At 40.4% G+C, this 14,384-nt stretch overlaps 1 protein-coding gene across 3 annotated transcripts in view; it reads left to right on the forward strand.

Annotated features, from left to right (window-relative positions):
• Nucleotides 1-14,384, forward strand: part of astn1 (astrotactin 1) — a 482,098-nt gene that overhangs the window by 418,083 nt on the left and 49,631 nt on the right. For all 3 annotated transcript variants that reach the window (XM_085377645.1, XM_085377646.1, XM_085377647.1), the window contains exons 18-20: nt 8,801-9,078; nt 11,394-11,527; nt 11,993-12,144. In XM_085377645.1, the coding sequence (XP_085233771.1) occupies nt 8,801-9,078; nt 11,394-11,527; nt 11,993-12,144 (564 nt within the window). The remainder of the gene's footprint in view (nt 1-8,800; nt 9,079-11,393; nt 11,528-11,992; nt 12,145-14,384) is intronic.

Here is a 14,384-nt window from a genome sequence, read left to right on the forward strand (position 1 = left end):
GGAGGACGGGGTGGATGGAGAGGTATTATATGAATCTGAATAGCTCTGAGCTCCATCTGTTGTGTACTATAGAGATGAGTCATTCCGCCTAGTACAGCACGGGTCAAAGCAGCCTGAAATCTCCAGCTTCATAGTCGCACACATACAAACACTGACCCACAAATAAACACGTCCACTAATACATGATTGAGTGAGTCTGCCATCGTGCATTTAGACTGTGTCTACAGTTTAGTCAAGCCTATTAAGCCTCAGCTGGTATCCGAGATTGGTTTTCAGACCACATCGATGCTTGGGACAAACATTCTGAAATGATAACACAACAATGATAATATGCAGTAATAAAAGAAAACTCAAACATTAAACTCCAAAATAAGTGTTGAAGGAGACTTACAGTCTTATGCTCATTTTTCAGCTCAAAATTCTTACTCGGGGAATCGAGTAGAGTTCAAAATGATCCTTTTTGTCCTTTACTGCATCTTGATCCAGCCCATTTATTCACACTTTGTCTGAAACTCTTCTGTTCAGTTTTATATCTATATTCACAACAACCACACCTCAAGGTGTGTTAATGTAAAGCGAACCTCAACGATCAGACAACCATGCATGAACAAGCCCTTGGCAACAGTGGGTGAACTATAGGTAAGAGTCAATGCAACGGTGGTGTATGAACACATAGAGAGTGAAACGAGTGAAGGAGAAATTCCCCAGCACCTGAAGGCTATTGCAGCTTAACTAAGGCAGGGTTCAGGGTTCACCTGATCCATAAAAAGCAAAATCTGAACATTTTCTTAAGAGTAAAGAGGGTGTCTGTCTCCCAAATCCAAACTGGGAGCTTGTTCCACAGGAGAAGCTCCTGAAAGCGGAAGTCACAAGTAAGCCTGAGAGTGAGGCGCTCCACTAGGACAATATAAAACACTATAGGTCCCATTTACTTTACCACTCCCAGATTAAAAGAAGAAAGAAAACCCACCTTAAAACTAAAAACACACACCTGATACATTGCTTCATATAGCTGCTATGACTGCTCTACAAAATCAAAGAGGAACTGCAAATGTGTACTTTATCGCTTTAACACTGATGCTGACAAGATCAGGTATGCCATTATAAAAATAAAAACGGACTAATCCTTACCTTAATATAATAGAAATATAATAAAAAATGGTACTACATGTAGTTTCCTTTATGTGCTCCCAACACTGAATAAACCAAATATCAAGCTATCAAAAAGTCAGACGCACATAGGCTCGCAAAGGTACTATGTTCTCTGCCCCTGCTGTCCGACGTAGACCACATTAGGTAGCGTCCTCCAAAATTTACACCCAAAATTGTATTTCTGCAGAGGCGGAGGAGGAGGAGGATGTGAAGGCACTATTTCTCTATTCTGTCTCGTCATCACTTTCCTTCGTGAGACATCTGACTCAGTTAAACATGGATTACTTTTAATGAGGTGTGTGTGTGTGTGTGTGTGTGTGTGTGTGTGTGTGTGTGTGTGTGTGTGTGTCTTTCCCCCAACATGTATCCTCTTCAAAGCAATACACTGCTTGTAAAACAGTTTAAAGCATGTGTGTGTTCATGTGCATTGGTTGAAGTTGACAGCAGTTTAGATGCATGTGTGTGAGGGTACTTTCTAGATTGCGAGCTTGAGCTAAAGACAGAACAAAAGGCAGGAAAAACAGAGAAGTAATGGAAATGGAAATGTAGAGGCGGTGCCAGAAAATGTGTGAGGAAAATGTGATCTGTTTTCTTGTTTTAGCAGAGAGATGCAGAGCAGGGATACAGTGCTTACAGCTTTTCCCTCACACCTACCGCACGTTGTGAAAAAGAGGTGTGATTATGGCATTTTGTCGGGTAAGAGAGTAAAAGGGGAGCCACACAGAGGAGATATGGCAAGACGAGACAAAGAGACACTGAAACAGCAAGAAACATTAAGCAAAGTTCAAAGCGGAGCACTCTGCTGTCTTGTTTTTGTCTGTGCGACTGAAAAATACAACATGCATATCAGATGGAATAACATCCATTTCTCACAGCTGCGAGCTGTAACTTACCTTTCAAAGCTTTTTAGAGATGTTCATACAAACGATACAACATCCTGTGCCTCTCAACATATCAAGACTATACTTGCACTTTTGTGTACAAGTAGATTAATGCACACACATCTCTAAAATACATGCATTTGAAGGTCAGGCATTCATTTCCTCGCGTTAAGTAGATTCGAGCCTTTGTGACTCTTGGTGTGATTGTGGAGAGCAAGTCCACTTATCCAATAGGGCGTCTATGCTATGCATCAGACAAGTATGCATGTCAGAGACTCACTAAACAAACAAGCCAGGTTGTGTCTCTGTGTTGCAGTAGTATTGTTATCGTTTCATATGCAAGACATTAGCAGTGATGTCCGTTTATGAGAAAAACGCAATAGTTCCAAGTGGTGCTGGGGTTTGTTTTTTAGCAGAAAAGTCTTGTCGTTCAGCTGATTAACCCTTCTCTCCAGCGGTTGCTTGCCACAAACCTTAGCCATTTTGCATTTGCTGTTTCATTTACTGACTACATGAGCTTAAAGTGATGTAAATCATATGCAGTATAAAGGAAAAGATGATCTCTGGGAAGGGCTACTTTTTCCTTACTAGCCACAGTGTTGGGTTTAATGCATCCCAAAATAACATGTTACTTTAATCACGTTACATTTTTAAGTAATGTAACAAATTACATCAATAAATAGATTTATTACATTATAGTTAGAATTATGTTGCTCGCTATGTTACTCAGGTTGTTCAGTTATCTGCACGATGGGTGGACAGAAAGAGAAAAGCATGAAACATGCCTTTTTCTACTAACGCACTTGGTGATATTGTTCATGTGGAGGGAGAAGGAAAATGTTGGAGCAGTCTGCAACGTTTGTGGATTGGAGATATGGACATTCCTTTTATTTTAATACAAAAAATGAAAATAATGCAATGACAAAGTGTAAACTACTTCTACGATAAAAACTACAGCATAACGTAACACTGACCCTTTGCAGGCGTGTAGCATGCTAGCAAAAAGCCCGCAAAGAACCCACGATCACAGGGTGCCACCCCAGCCCAGCAGCCAGAGGCTGATCTTCAGCTGCTAACAAGTTCAACTGCTAACTTCATATCTGACATGTTCTTAAAGCTGTTAGCTTTAAAATTAAAAAAAAAGAGCGACTAATACTTCCTGCTGCAGTAATTTTAGGCAGCATGGCTAATATATATATATATATATACATATATATATATATATTCTGAAGCTTCTTCAGTCGTCTACGTGGAGGAGCTGGGGAGGAGGTGGGTTGCAAAGCAGCTTGTAGATGTGCAGCGACAGTGGGCAGGCTGAAGCAGGTTACAGTAAATAGTATGCCCTAGTCACCATCTGTGGCCTAACATTGAGGTCACCCCCTGGTATTGCAGCTGAGCTTCCCCTCACCAAGGGGAAACCCTGGAGCTGCCGATAGACTCGACGTTATTACTCTGCGTTGTTTTTATGGTAAACTTGAATTTTTCTACAGAATTCTTTGAAAAACCATAAAATCCTAGAACAATTCTTCAAGCACATACTATATGTGCCACACTTACTATATCTGTTCTATATTTTTATTTCTTATGAAATCTGTAACGATGTAGAAAGGTCTTGGGGTGATAATATGCTGTTTATCTTGTCTGTCAGGTGTCTTCAGGCCAGGCTGCTAATCCATTTTAATATCCCCCTTGGTCTCAGCTGACAGTGAACACTTCTGAAGTGAACCAAAACTAAACGGAAGTAATCATTGCCAATTTTCTTTGCCCTAAAAGCCACCCGCCTGCCCTAATTTAACTGCCACATTTAATATCCGTCTGCCAGGAGGTGGCAAGTGAAGATAGAGTGATGGGAGCTGATTAGTAAGGCCGTTTGACGGGGATGGATTAAAGTTTGGCAGATTAGGAGCGCAAGGACATCGGTGTCCGTGGTATTATTCACATACGTAACCTGCAATGTTTGATTTTTCCTCAAAGTACTGCCTCCATTCGTTTTTCCTTATCTCTCTGTTTTTGTATTGATTTACTTCTACCCACGTACTTCTCCAGTACAAACAAAAGCCTGATCTTCTATATTGCCTTTGATTAGTCAGGGGAACAGGATGCCTTTATTTTTTATTCATGCACGCACACCATGCAGACGTGCCTGTCAGGAGCCGGCATATGTGAACATTCAAAGTTTGATTTTGTACTCAGTCCTAAATCAGACCTCATTTACCTACACGAGCCTCTGATTAGTAAGATTTACCTCATTGACCCAGTTACAAGGAATCAGGGCTATATGTTAGCATTGCCACTGACATAAACATCGAAGATTCACAAACGTGCAACCAGACCTCGACAGATCTAAGTAACAGAGCTGCATGCTGAACATGGAACGACCTGATCTGAAAGCAGAGATAAAACATTTGTCTTTAGACTGGCACAGTATGTATTTGTAGGCTGTTGGTCCCACTGCTTCTGTTTGACACTTATTACAATTTTGATGTTTTTCTTCACATGTATACAGTTTTGTCTCATAGTTAAAGGGCCATGGTCTGTTTTCCTGTCTCAGCAGCAGCACCTTGTTGTTCAAGATCAAAGAAGAAGACTTGCAATAAGACAAGAAAGATTTTCTTGAATCTTGAATCGTTGAATCTTCTGATGTTTTTTTGACTGTTACTCAAAGGTCAGACTGTGTAATACTGAGAGAAACCTCAAAAAGCCCCAAAATTACATCTCAGACTTTGCTATAATGCATAGCACCACATATGGAGAAAACCAAACACAGCATATGAGCACAAATACCTCACACCAACTGTCAGCATGGTGTTGGAGAGGTAATAAACTTGACTTTAGTCACAGGACCTGACAGCTTGCAGTCACTGAGTTGACCGTTTGTGTAAAAAAATATTCTAGAGTCAAATGTGAGGCCATCTGTCTAACAGTTAAAGCTTAGCTGAAACTGGGTCATGCAACAGGACAACGATCCCAAGCACACCTGCAAATCTCCAGCAGGATGCCTGAAAAAAACTGTTGCAATGCTCCAGTTAAAGCCCAGAGCTCAACCTGACTGAACTGAGGCATCTTTGTAAAGAGTGCATTCAAACTCCTCCGCAATGACGTCATTAAGAAACATTCAGTTCAATTCAATTCAATAAAACTTTATCGATCCTGAAGGTTGACCCCGAAGGAAATTGGGTTAAGGCTGCCGACCTTTGCCAACGCCGTCTTACCCTTCTGACCATACATACATTACACAGCATCACGTGGGGTAGACAGGTCAGAGAGGTATAACCATAACATATGACTTCAAATATTAGTGAATCAAGGTGTGACGCTGCAGTCCTGTGGAAATGTTCCTTTTCATGTGACTGTCTGTGTTTTTTTCCTCCTTAAACCTCAACAATTCAGATGGTTTCAGACAAAATGAAGTGTGCACTGTATATATTTCACAGATGTGTGGGACAATGTTATCAAATGGATGAGAACTGCATCCATAACAAAGCCACCACTGGTTTGTTACTGTTGCACTTTCATTCTTATCTCTTTGTATTTCGACTCAGGTGCACACACATAGACGTCTATTTGCATAAGCGCAAACACAATCAGTCTAATTCTGCTTTTCGTATTTGACTGTTTTTTGTTCTGTTAACTGAAAGTTGAGATGTTTTTGTAAAAGACTATTTTAATGGAATTGGTGAAACAAAAAGTAAACACTAAGAGGGGGAAATTATTCATATTAGACAATCAGAAAATGGTCTTCCTTCTTGTTTTGCATGTGTGCTGGTCCCCGAGCTTGTGTGCACACTTTTCCCATCTTCCCATGGCTCATAAAATGGGTTGTATTCCATCAAAGGCAGCTCGCACAACAAGCTTATTCCCTAATTGGTGCTTGAGCTTTTAAAATGCCTGTGTTTGCTCACTTCCAAGCAGTCCCCAAAATGCTAATGTGAAAAATTCAGCCTTTTAAAGAACAAAAATATTGTCAAAGTTCTGCATTAAGCATGTCTCCCTCTCTCACTGCTTTCCTATTTCCTTTGCAAGCAGATAACCCACTCTGTCTGAGAGGAAATAACATTTAATGGGGAGTAATTGATTCATATATTTGCATAATACAGAAATTTCATTCAATAAACTTTTGCTATAATCTGCTGGATGTGTATTTTTCTCATTTACACAAATAAAACTCTATTACAATCTTAATCATAGTCAGTGGCAGCTCTCGAGTCTGTTGGGGACCCAGGCAAACAAAATCACAGAAGGCCAGCATTCGTCACCAGTGTTGGTCAAGTTACTTGAAAAAGGTAATCAGTAACTAATTACTGATTACTTCCCCCAAAAAGTAATCCCGTTATTTTACTGATTACTTATTTTCAAACGTAATTAATTACTTAGTTACTTAGTTACTTTTTAAAAACGATTTACAACCTGAATAGGTGATAAAGCGATAGATCTCTCAGCCCAATTCTACTTTTTCTGCATAATCCATCATACAAAATGTAATCAAATGGAAAAGTCTCTTTTTAAAACTTGTTTTATTGGTTTTAATCTTTTAACTTTATGCATCAAGCAAAAATTTAATTATATGCAACATTCTCTGACTGGAAGAAATTAGTTTAGCATTTAAACCTATTTTCTGCACATTCCAGCACATAAAATAAAATATTTTTTGTGTTTACACTCAGTCTTTCAAATAGATGCAAGTAAAACACAGCAGAAAATAAATAAAGTCAAAGACTCAGCGGTCCTGTTGCTCTATTTTCACCTGTAAAGCAGGAGCGGGGTAGGCGGAGGTTTACCCTGGTGCAGGTGTGCCGCGGTCAGTGGAAGAATCCGCGAGTTTCTCTGTGAGTTTCCCATTACGTCATAGCTACTCGGTGCTTGTTGGAAGTTTAGGGGTTTTTTTTCACTGTAAAAAGAAGTTTTCTTCCCACGCACAGCGGACACTAATGTTTTTGTCACTTTTTATGGAATCAAACTCAAAGTAAGGTCAGTACTTCCACGCTTTAAACGCTGCAGCTGATACTCTCTCTGCACTTTGTTGATCTGCACACAGCTGTTGTCACGAACACTCGCTTACGTCACTGTCATGAGACATTCTTGCAAAATATCACGGTTTTAGTAACGCAGTAACGCAGCGTTCCTACGGGAAAGTAACGGTAATCTAATTACCGTTTTCACAATAGTAATCCCTTACTTTACTCGTTACTTGAAAAAAGTAATCGGATTACAGTAACACGTACTGCCCATCTCTGTTCGTCGCAACGTTATAAATTTATGTCATAAATAATCTCATGCCAAAAAATAAATAAAAAGCAGTTGCATAAAACGACAGGTAAAACATTCATCCTGAGCCCAAGTTTATGTCAGTAACTGTGCCCTACTGTTAGTTGACTGCCACTGTCCCAAAAGTGACTCTTGGCCATGCACATTAACACGGTCACGTCACAGACAGCAGAGCTGGCCACAGTGGGCTGCTCTGTTAGCCAAGTTAACTAATGTTACACACCAAGGTACACAAAAGGAGGAAGGACTTCCATTTGGACATGAAATTTGTTGTTCTGCTTAAAAGGAGTAAAAGCAATGTGGCTTCTAAGGTTGACAAATCACGTTTTTGTCATGATTTTTTCAGTAAATTTCCCAGAAAGACCATCTGGCCTAAAGCTGCATCACTACTGGACTTAACTCAGCTTCATTATCTTGCATTATTCACTTTAGGAGATCTGTACTAGTTCTCGGGTCAGTGTTTCAATCTGAACTCTGGGATCAGGGTGGATGCTGTCTATTTGTCTCTAAGGTTTGTGTCTCATTTCAAAAGAATGACAACAAAATGTTAGAAGGAATCCAGAAGCCTAGGTGGAAATATAAATCTTTCTCTAATGATCAGGTGAAATAAATATGATTTTTAGATTTTCCCTCAATTATTCCATATTATCATTTGATGCTGGGATGCTCTTTAAACTCTTATTTACTTAATGATGTTGTGTCCTCCTTTGCTGGGAACCAGCTGGAGAATTAGGTCCACCGGCTTTTCATCTCAGTGTATCCAAATTCTAAAATAATGTTGTAAAGTCTCCATCTGTAGATAGATAGAAACGCAGTATAAAAAGTAAGGAAATGTGTGTTTGGTTGATTATTTCTTTGTTATAAAAATGCCTCTGGGCAATAAATCTTATACCGTTGGAAAGCCTGTTGACTTCACCTTAAATGATGCTACAATTGTGGGTTGAGCAGCAAAGTTCAGCCCAAAGATAAAGATATCTGATGATAATGATGCATTTTTCTCCAATGCCACAGACTAAGTAGGGAAATTAAGTCAATAATAGTCATATTATTACAACACGTCATCCTTTGATATAACCGTACTTGCTATGAAACATAAAACTCTTGTAGCTGCATTTGTAGCTCAAATATTTACACTCCTGCTCATGCATTGTGCATGTGATGCAGAAAGACTACAGCCTCTCTAGAAGGGCGGTATGGGAATGTGGGAACGCATTACTGCTTTGTGCCTTTGCCTGCTGCCGCAGAAGAAAAAAAATCTCCCAGTTCAGCTTTTTTCATTCCCTTAATCCCTAATCTCATTACCGTAAACATGTGACATCACCATCTCTGTATCTTATGCACACGGCTATTTTTAATAATATTAAGAATAAAAGTTCTTTGGAATGACTTTTGTGGGTTTTTTTTATTTGATTTTGGCGTTATTAACCTTCTTTTGATTTTGTTAAGCTCTGGAGAAACGACAGTTAATTAGTGACACAGTTCCCTTCTTTCTGTATATTCAGGTAACTCACCTTCAGAGGAGTCCGAGGAGCGCGACAAGGAGCCCCGGACGCTGACCTACCCTGCGTACATTGCCAGTCTGCTGGACAGTGGAGCAAAGCGCATGGCAGCCGGAGTCCGCATGGACTGCAGCAGCCAAGGCCAGTGCCCACGGTCCTGCCACCTCTGCCACATGAGCCCAAGGGCAGCACAAGGGCGGCAGCAGTCTGAGCCGGTGCTGCTGCAGATTACCAAGGCTACACCTATTTATGAGCTGGTATCCAACAATGAGACCTACCAGGTGTGTACAGTGTTTTGGGTGTTTGGTCTTTAATATTTAAACTACACAAATTTATTCTTCACACCCTCTAAATTGAAGGCGGTGCCTTCTTGAAATCCATTCCCTGTGCAGCATCGAAGAACACATTTATTATGCAGTGTCCTTGTGATCCTAAAGGCTTCATTAGGAAACAGGTTATGGAAACAGAAATCCTCAGAAAGAAGCATTTCCCTTCCAGGATGTCACGCCTTTCTTTGCTTGAAGCATCCTGTGCCATAAACTGCCTTATTGCGCTGTGCCTTATTTGACTCCATCAATACTGTACATCAATAGTGCTTCTACTGCTCCAGCAGGGTCAATACAGTGCTACTCCTGCAGTGTCAGGCCTTTATCCTTAAGCTCAGTCAGACAGCTGCTGTTATTGAAAGAGTCTGCTTAGAGTCTGCTACAGCTTGACTGTGCAGGTATGTGTGCAGAAAAGTTCAACTGTAAAAGTACTTTTTAACTCTTCCCTGTAGTTACCAATATTGCCTTTACTCTAGTGCTATGCAATATTGCAGATTTTGGTATTGATCCAATATCAAGTAAATACTGGGCCGGTATTGCCAATACTTTTAACCCATAAAGGCTGCTTATGTAGGGGAGAGCAGTGTGTGAGATAATGAGTTAACAAAACATACCTTTCAGCTTAAAACTGGGTTTTTTGTGACCTGTATAATAAATATTCCTGTCTCTGCAGGACTTCAGGTCAGCTTCTGTTGTTCACATACCCTGATGCTATAAATAATATGGACGTGACAATCAACACAAAAAGATTCAGACGTTTTTCATAGTGCATGGTTGAGATGCTTTTTTTAATTACCAAAAAATGATTAACACATGCTGAACGTGCAGAATGAAAAGAATTCTATTGTGCTAGTATTAATCTGACACCATTAAGAGCATTGCACCAATATTTACATCTACCCACCTCCACCATTTTTACTCTGAAAGTTTTATGAGCCTTTCAGGTTTTCCACATTTTCTACAGCATTCTGGTAACGTGCGTAATACCAGTTTTTTATGTAATGTTAAAGTGTGAAACATTGTCCCTGCCTGGGTTCTATATCCCCAACACTGTGAGACGTCTGGAGGTCTGACAGGGGTTCGGCTGTCTTTTGATAAAATCTCATTAAGTAGTAGCCACTCCAGTCCACCGTTCCTAAAAGCACAGAGTTCTGTGTCCATGTTATCCTCCTGTAAGGTTCCTCCTCACCAGTGAACACTGGCTTCTTGATTTCCTGTCTGACCGAAGCCTGTTTGTCTCTGATTGTTCATGTTTGACTTTGCGCCCCCATGAAGAGTGTTGGGGCTTCGAACCTTGTGTCTCACTGAATATTGACAGCTCTGTCAGCCACATGGATCGGTTTGCACTCTCTCATTTATTGTGGCACATTATATAAACAGGTGCTTGCTTTTCCTAATGTCCAGTGAATTCAGTTCATCACAGAGGGGCATGATTGTAGGGGAGGAAATTAATAAAACACTCTTAAATTCTGTTTCTGATCGCGCGGATTTGTCTGCCGATTGATGTGGGGGGGGGGATAGCAGAATTTTTTCTTAAGAGGAGTGTGGAAAATTTAAAAACGAATCACTTTGACCTGATCTGAATGTTGAATAAATGCAGGTTCAAAATTCTTATTTCATTGTTTTTGGTGCCTTAGAGGTGGAGGGATAAATTGAGGTTCCGCTGAGAGTACTCTGGATAGCTCTCTCTCTTTGTCAGCCTATAAACCAGAAAATACTGTCAACAATCACAAAAAGTTTTCTGTAACTCGGGCAGTGAATGATATACAAACCACCCCCTCAGAATGCAGACAGAATAAAAGTGAAAAACTGTGCGTTACTGAAGTAGAAACAGGTGCATCGAACTGAAAAGTCTTTAAATTTATGTAGAACAAAATGTTGCATGTTTATTGGGATCTAATAGATATAACCTGATTACTTTTTTATGCAGTGTTTTATGTTTTGTTTTTTTTACATGTTTTTATGTTTTACCTCATTAGACAAACACCAATTTGCAATAATTTGCAATGTCCAGTGGAGAAAGTGTAGTAAATTAAATAACTTAATGCATATTTGATACATTTTATTGTATTGGTTAAAGACACCCACTTAGGTAATCAAATTTGCCTACAAATTGACCATTGCATGGAAAAAGAAACACACAGGGGTTTTTAACTTACAGTTCCTGGTATAAAAATCGTGAAGTAGAAAAGTTTATGTGAGAAAACAGCTGTAAAAATACAGGTGTTCATGTGTGTTTATCTCTGCCCTCTCGCTGTTTCTTATTGTAGGCTCTTCAGGAGGCAATGATGAGCATGCTGTGGTGCTCAGGCAAAGGCGATGTTATCGATGACTGGTGTCGATGTGATTCCAGCGCTTTTGGCACAGACGGACTGCCCACCTGCGCCCCGCTTCCTCAGCCCATGTTAGTAAAACCTGTATTCTTCCCCTTACATGGATTGTGGTAAATACAATCAATTGTTTCACAGGCAGAAATTGTTCTCCTGCTTCAGCGGATTTGTGTGCATGCAGTGTTTTATTGCAACATTCCTGTGGTCAGCGCGTTTGTTCTCCGGCTCGGTTTGGGTGCTCTAATCAATCCGCTGAGCTGCCATTCATCGATTTCTTGGCATAAAACTTGTGTGCACAATGTTTTCAGTGACATAACTACAGAAGAGAGCAGCAGAGTCAGTCAGACATTAGCGGATAAATGACTATATTTTCTGTTGACAGAGGTGTTTGTGACAGTGCAGAGCATGTTTTCAGTTGGATTGCAGTTGACAGAACAAGAAGGATAATGTTAGCTGTCAATTACAGTAATGAGGCCAGTGTGCTGAAAACATCTTACAGTAAGTGGTGCGCTTGTATATCTCTGTCATTCTGTTGCCAGGCTTAAACTGTCTTACGCCTACGAACCCAGCAGCTCATTGGTCATCATGGAGTGGAACCACACGGAGCCCCCAATCGGTGTGAGGATTGTTGATTATCTCATCAGCCAGGAGAAGGTGACAGAGAGAACCGACCACTCTAAAGTTGAGACAGGTGCGTCAGTCGAACACAACATATGTCAAGAGTTTGACCATGAATGGCAAAGCCTGCGAGATGGGAAATTGCACAACGTGCTGTGGTGCTAGTTAGCAAACACCTTTAGGTAACATGAATCACATTCATCCTAATATTCCCTGCTTTACTTTTATAGATGGCTTAATGGTTCAATGGTTTATATAGCACATTTAATTACAACAGGAGCGTTGACCAAAGTGCTGTACAAGAATACAACATACATAATAAAATAAAGTATTGATAGCAAACACCAAATATGAATTAACAAATAACTCTCATGCTGTATTAAAAGCCAGTAAATAAAAATGCGTTTTAAGATAAGATTTAAAAAGATTGACAGTGGGAGCCTGTCTGATGTACAGGGGTAAATTATTCCACAGCTTAGGCGCTACGACTGCAAATGCTCGATCGCCTCTATGAACCAGCCTCGACTTTGGTACAGCTAAAAGCAAAAGATCACTTGATCTGAGAGATCTAAAGGGGGTATAAGTCTGCAAGAGGTCACACAAATACCCGGGAGCCTGTCCATTCAGGGCTTTGTAGGTCAACAATAAAATGTTAAAGTTAATTCTGAAGCGGACAGGGAGCCAATGAAGAGAGGCGAGCACCGGGGAAATGTGTTCACATCCTTTAGTACGTGTCAGAAGACGAGCTTCAGCATTCTGGACCAACTGCAGCCTTGCCAGGCAGGTCTGGCTGACTCCAGCATATAAGGAGTTACAATAGCCCAGCTGGGATATAATAAAAGCATGAATCGCCCGTTCGAAGTTTTTAAAAGATAAAAATGATCTCACCTTCGATAAAAGCCTCAGTTTGAAGAAAGACCGCTGTACGCCTGAGCTAATTTGTAGATACAAAGGTTTACCACCCCGCAGGTGAACTAATAGTACACTGCAGTGAAAATGTATTTGGCACCTTCCTGAAAGTTAACCTGAGTAAATACAAAATGCAGTATTTAAATGAGGATTTGCCTTGTGCTAAATCATGAATTAATATTCACTTGCCGAACAAACTGAAGTAAACTAAAAGAATCCAAAAACCACCAGATCACCACAGTCTAAAGCAGTGGTTCTCAAACTTATCACATCGTTCCCCACATGGCAGGAAGAAGTATTTTCACGCCTCATCTAAAGGAAACAACGACAGTAAAGCCGAGCTGCAACTTTCTTTAGATAATAAACTAATTCACAATGAATCCTTCAGTAATTTTTGTTTAAAACAAACAACTTTCATTTCAAACAACTATTTGTGACTTTTGTTACTAGACTGCTGCATTAGTCTGCACCACCTCTTCAAAAAAAGCAACAAGTTAAACAGAATGTGAACATTATAAAGTTCTGTCTTAGTCTTATTTTAAAAAAAAGAAATCCAGAAACTTGTGAACAGAGATGAAAAATAAATAATTTAGTGAGAGTTTAATGCGTTTCACTCTTAGTGGCTGCAGTCAGCCTAGTTTGACTGCGGCGCGGCTACAGGGGATTTGGACGGACCTGAGCGGCATCCGCAATCATGCCAAAGTAGGTATCCCCGACAGAATTTGTTTCCTTGCGCCGGGAGCATTCGCTGGGCAGGCAGAGCGGGTCCAGTTGGCGCCGCCTCCATTGCAACCAGCTAGACGTGGAAGTAATGGACTGTTTTAGTGAAAAATGAATGTTACTGTTACTAATTACTGTTCAGTTTGTGGGTGACAACAGAAAATGATACATTTATTGTTCTCACGTGTTATTGGACAGGATTATTTCAATAAAGCAAGGAGATTTTGACTGATAATTATTTGTATTCTTCTGTAACTGTACAGAGCTAAAACCTCCAAAATGTCAGGAGTAGTGGGTCATTATAAGAAGTGTTTGTGAACTAAAAATCACGAATGTGGGATGTTGTTTGTCCGTGACTTGGACAGCCCAGTGTTTGCTCCCGACGCGGGGAAACAAATTCCGTCGGGGGTACCTACCTTGGCACTTCTCCGTACACTTCTTTATTGCAGCTGTGGACTTACACATGCGGCTGCAGCTTTTCAGCGGATGCAGAGGAGATGTGCATATTATTAGCAAACTGCCGCAAATTTCTTGGTTCTGCCGTAAAAGTGATTCAGATGTTAAACATTAGTTCCACATGACTTTTCTGCCAGGTGACTTGCGCCCCACCTGTCACAACTCTGCGCCCCGCCACACACTTTAAGAACCACTGGCCTAAAGAAACAGGTGGGAAACAAAGCCACT

The sequence above is a fragment of the Diplotaxodon limnothrissa genome, linkage group LG18, assembly GCF_057381915.1.
Source record: "Diplotaxodon limnothrissa isolate DT_005_m linkage group LG18, D_limnothrissa_male_GT1.1, whole genome shotgun sequence".
Taxonomy (NCBI): Eukaryota; Metazoa; Chordata; class Actinopteri; order Cichliformes; family Cichlidae; genus Diplotaxodon; species Diplotaxodon limnothrissa.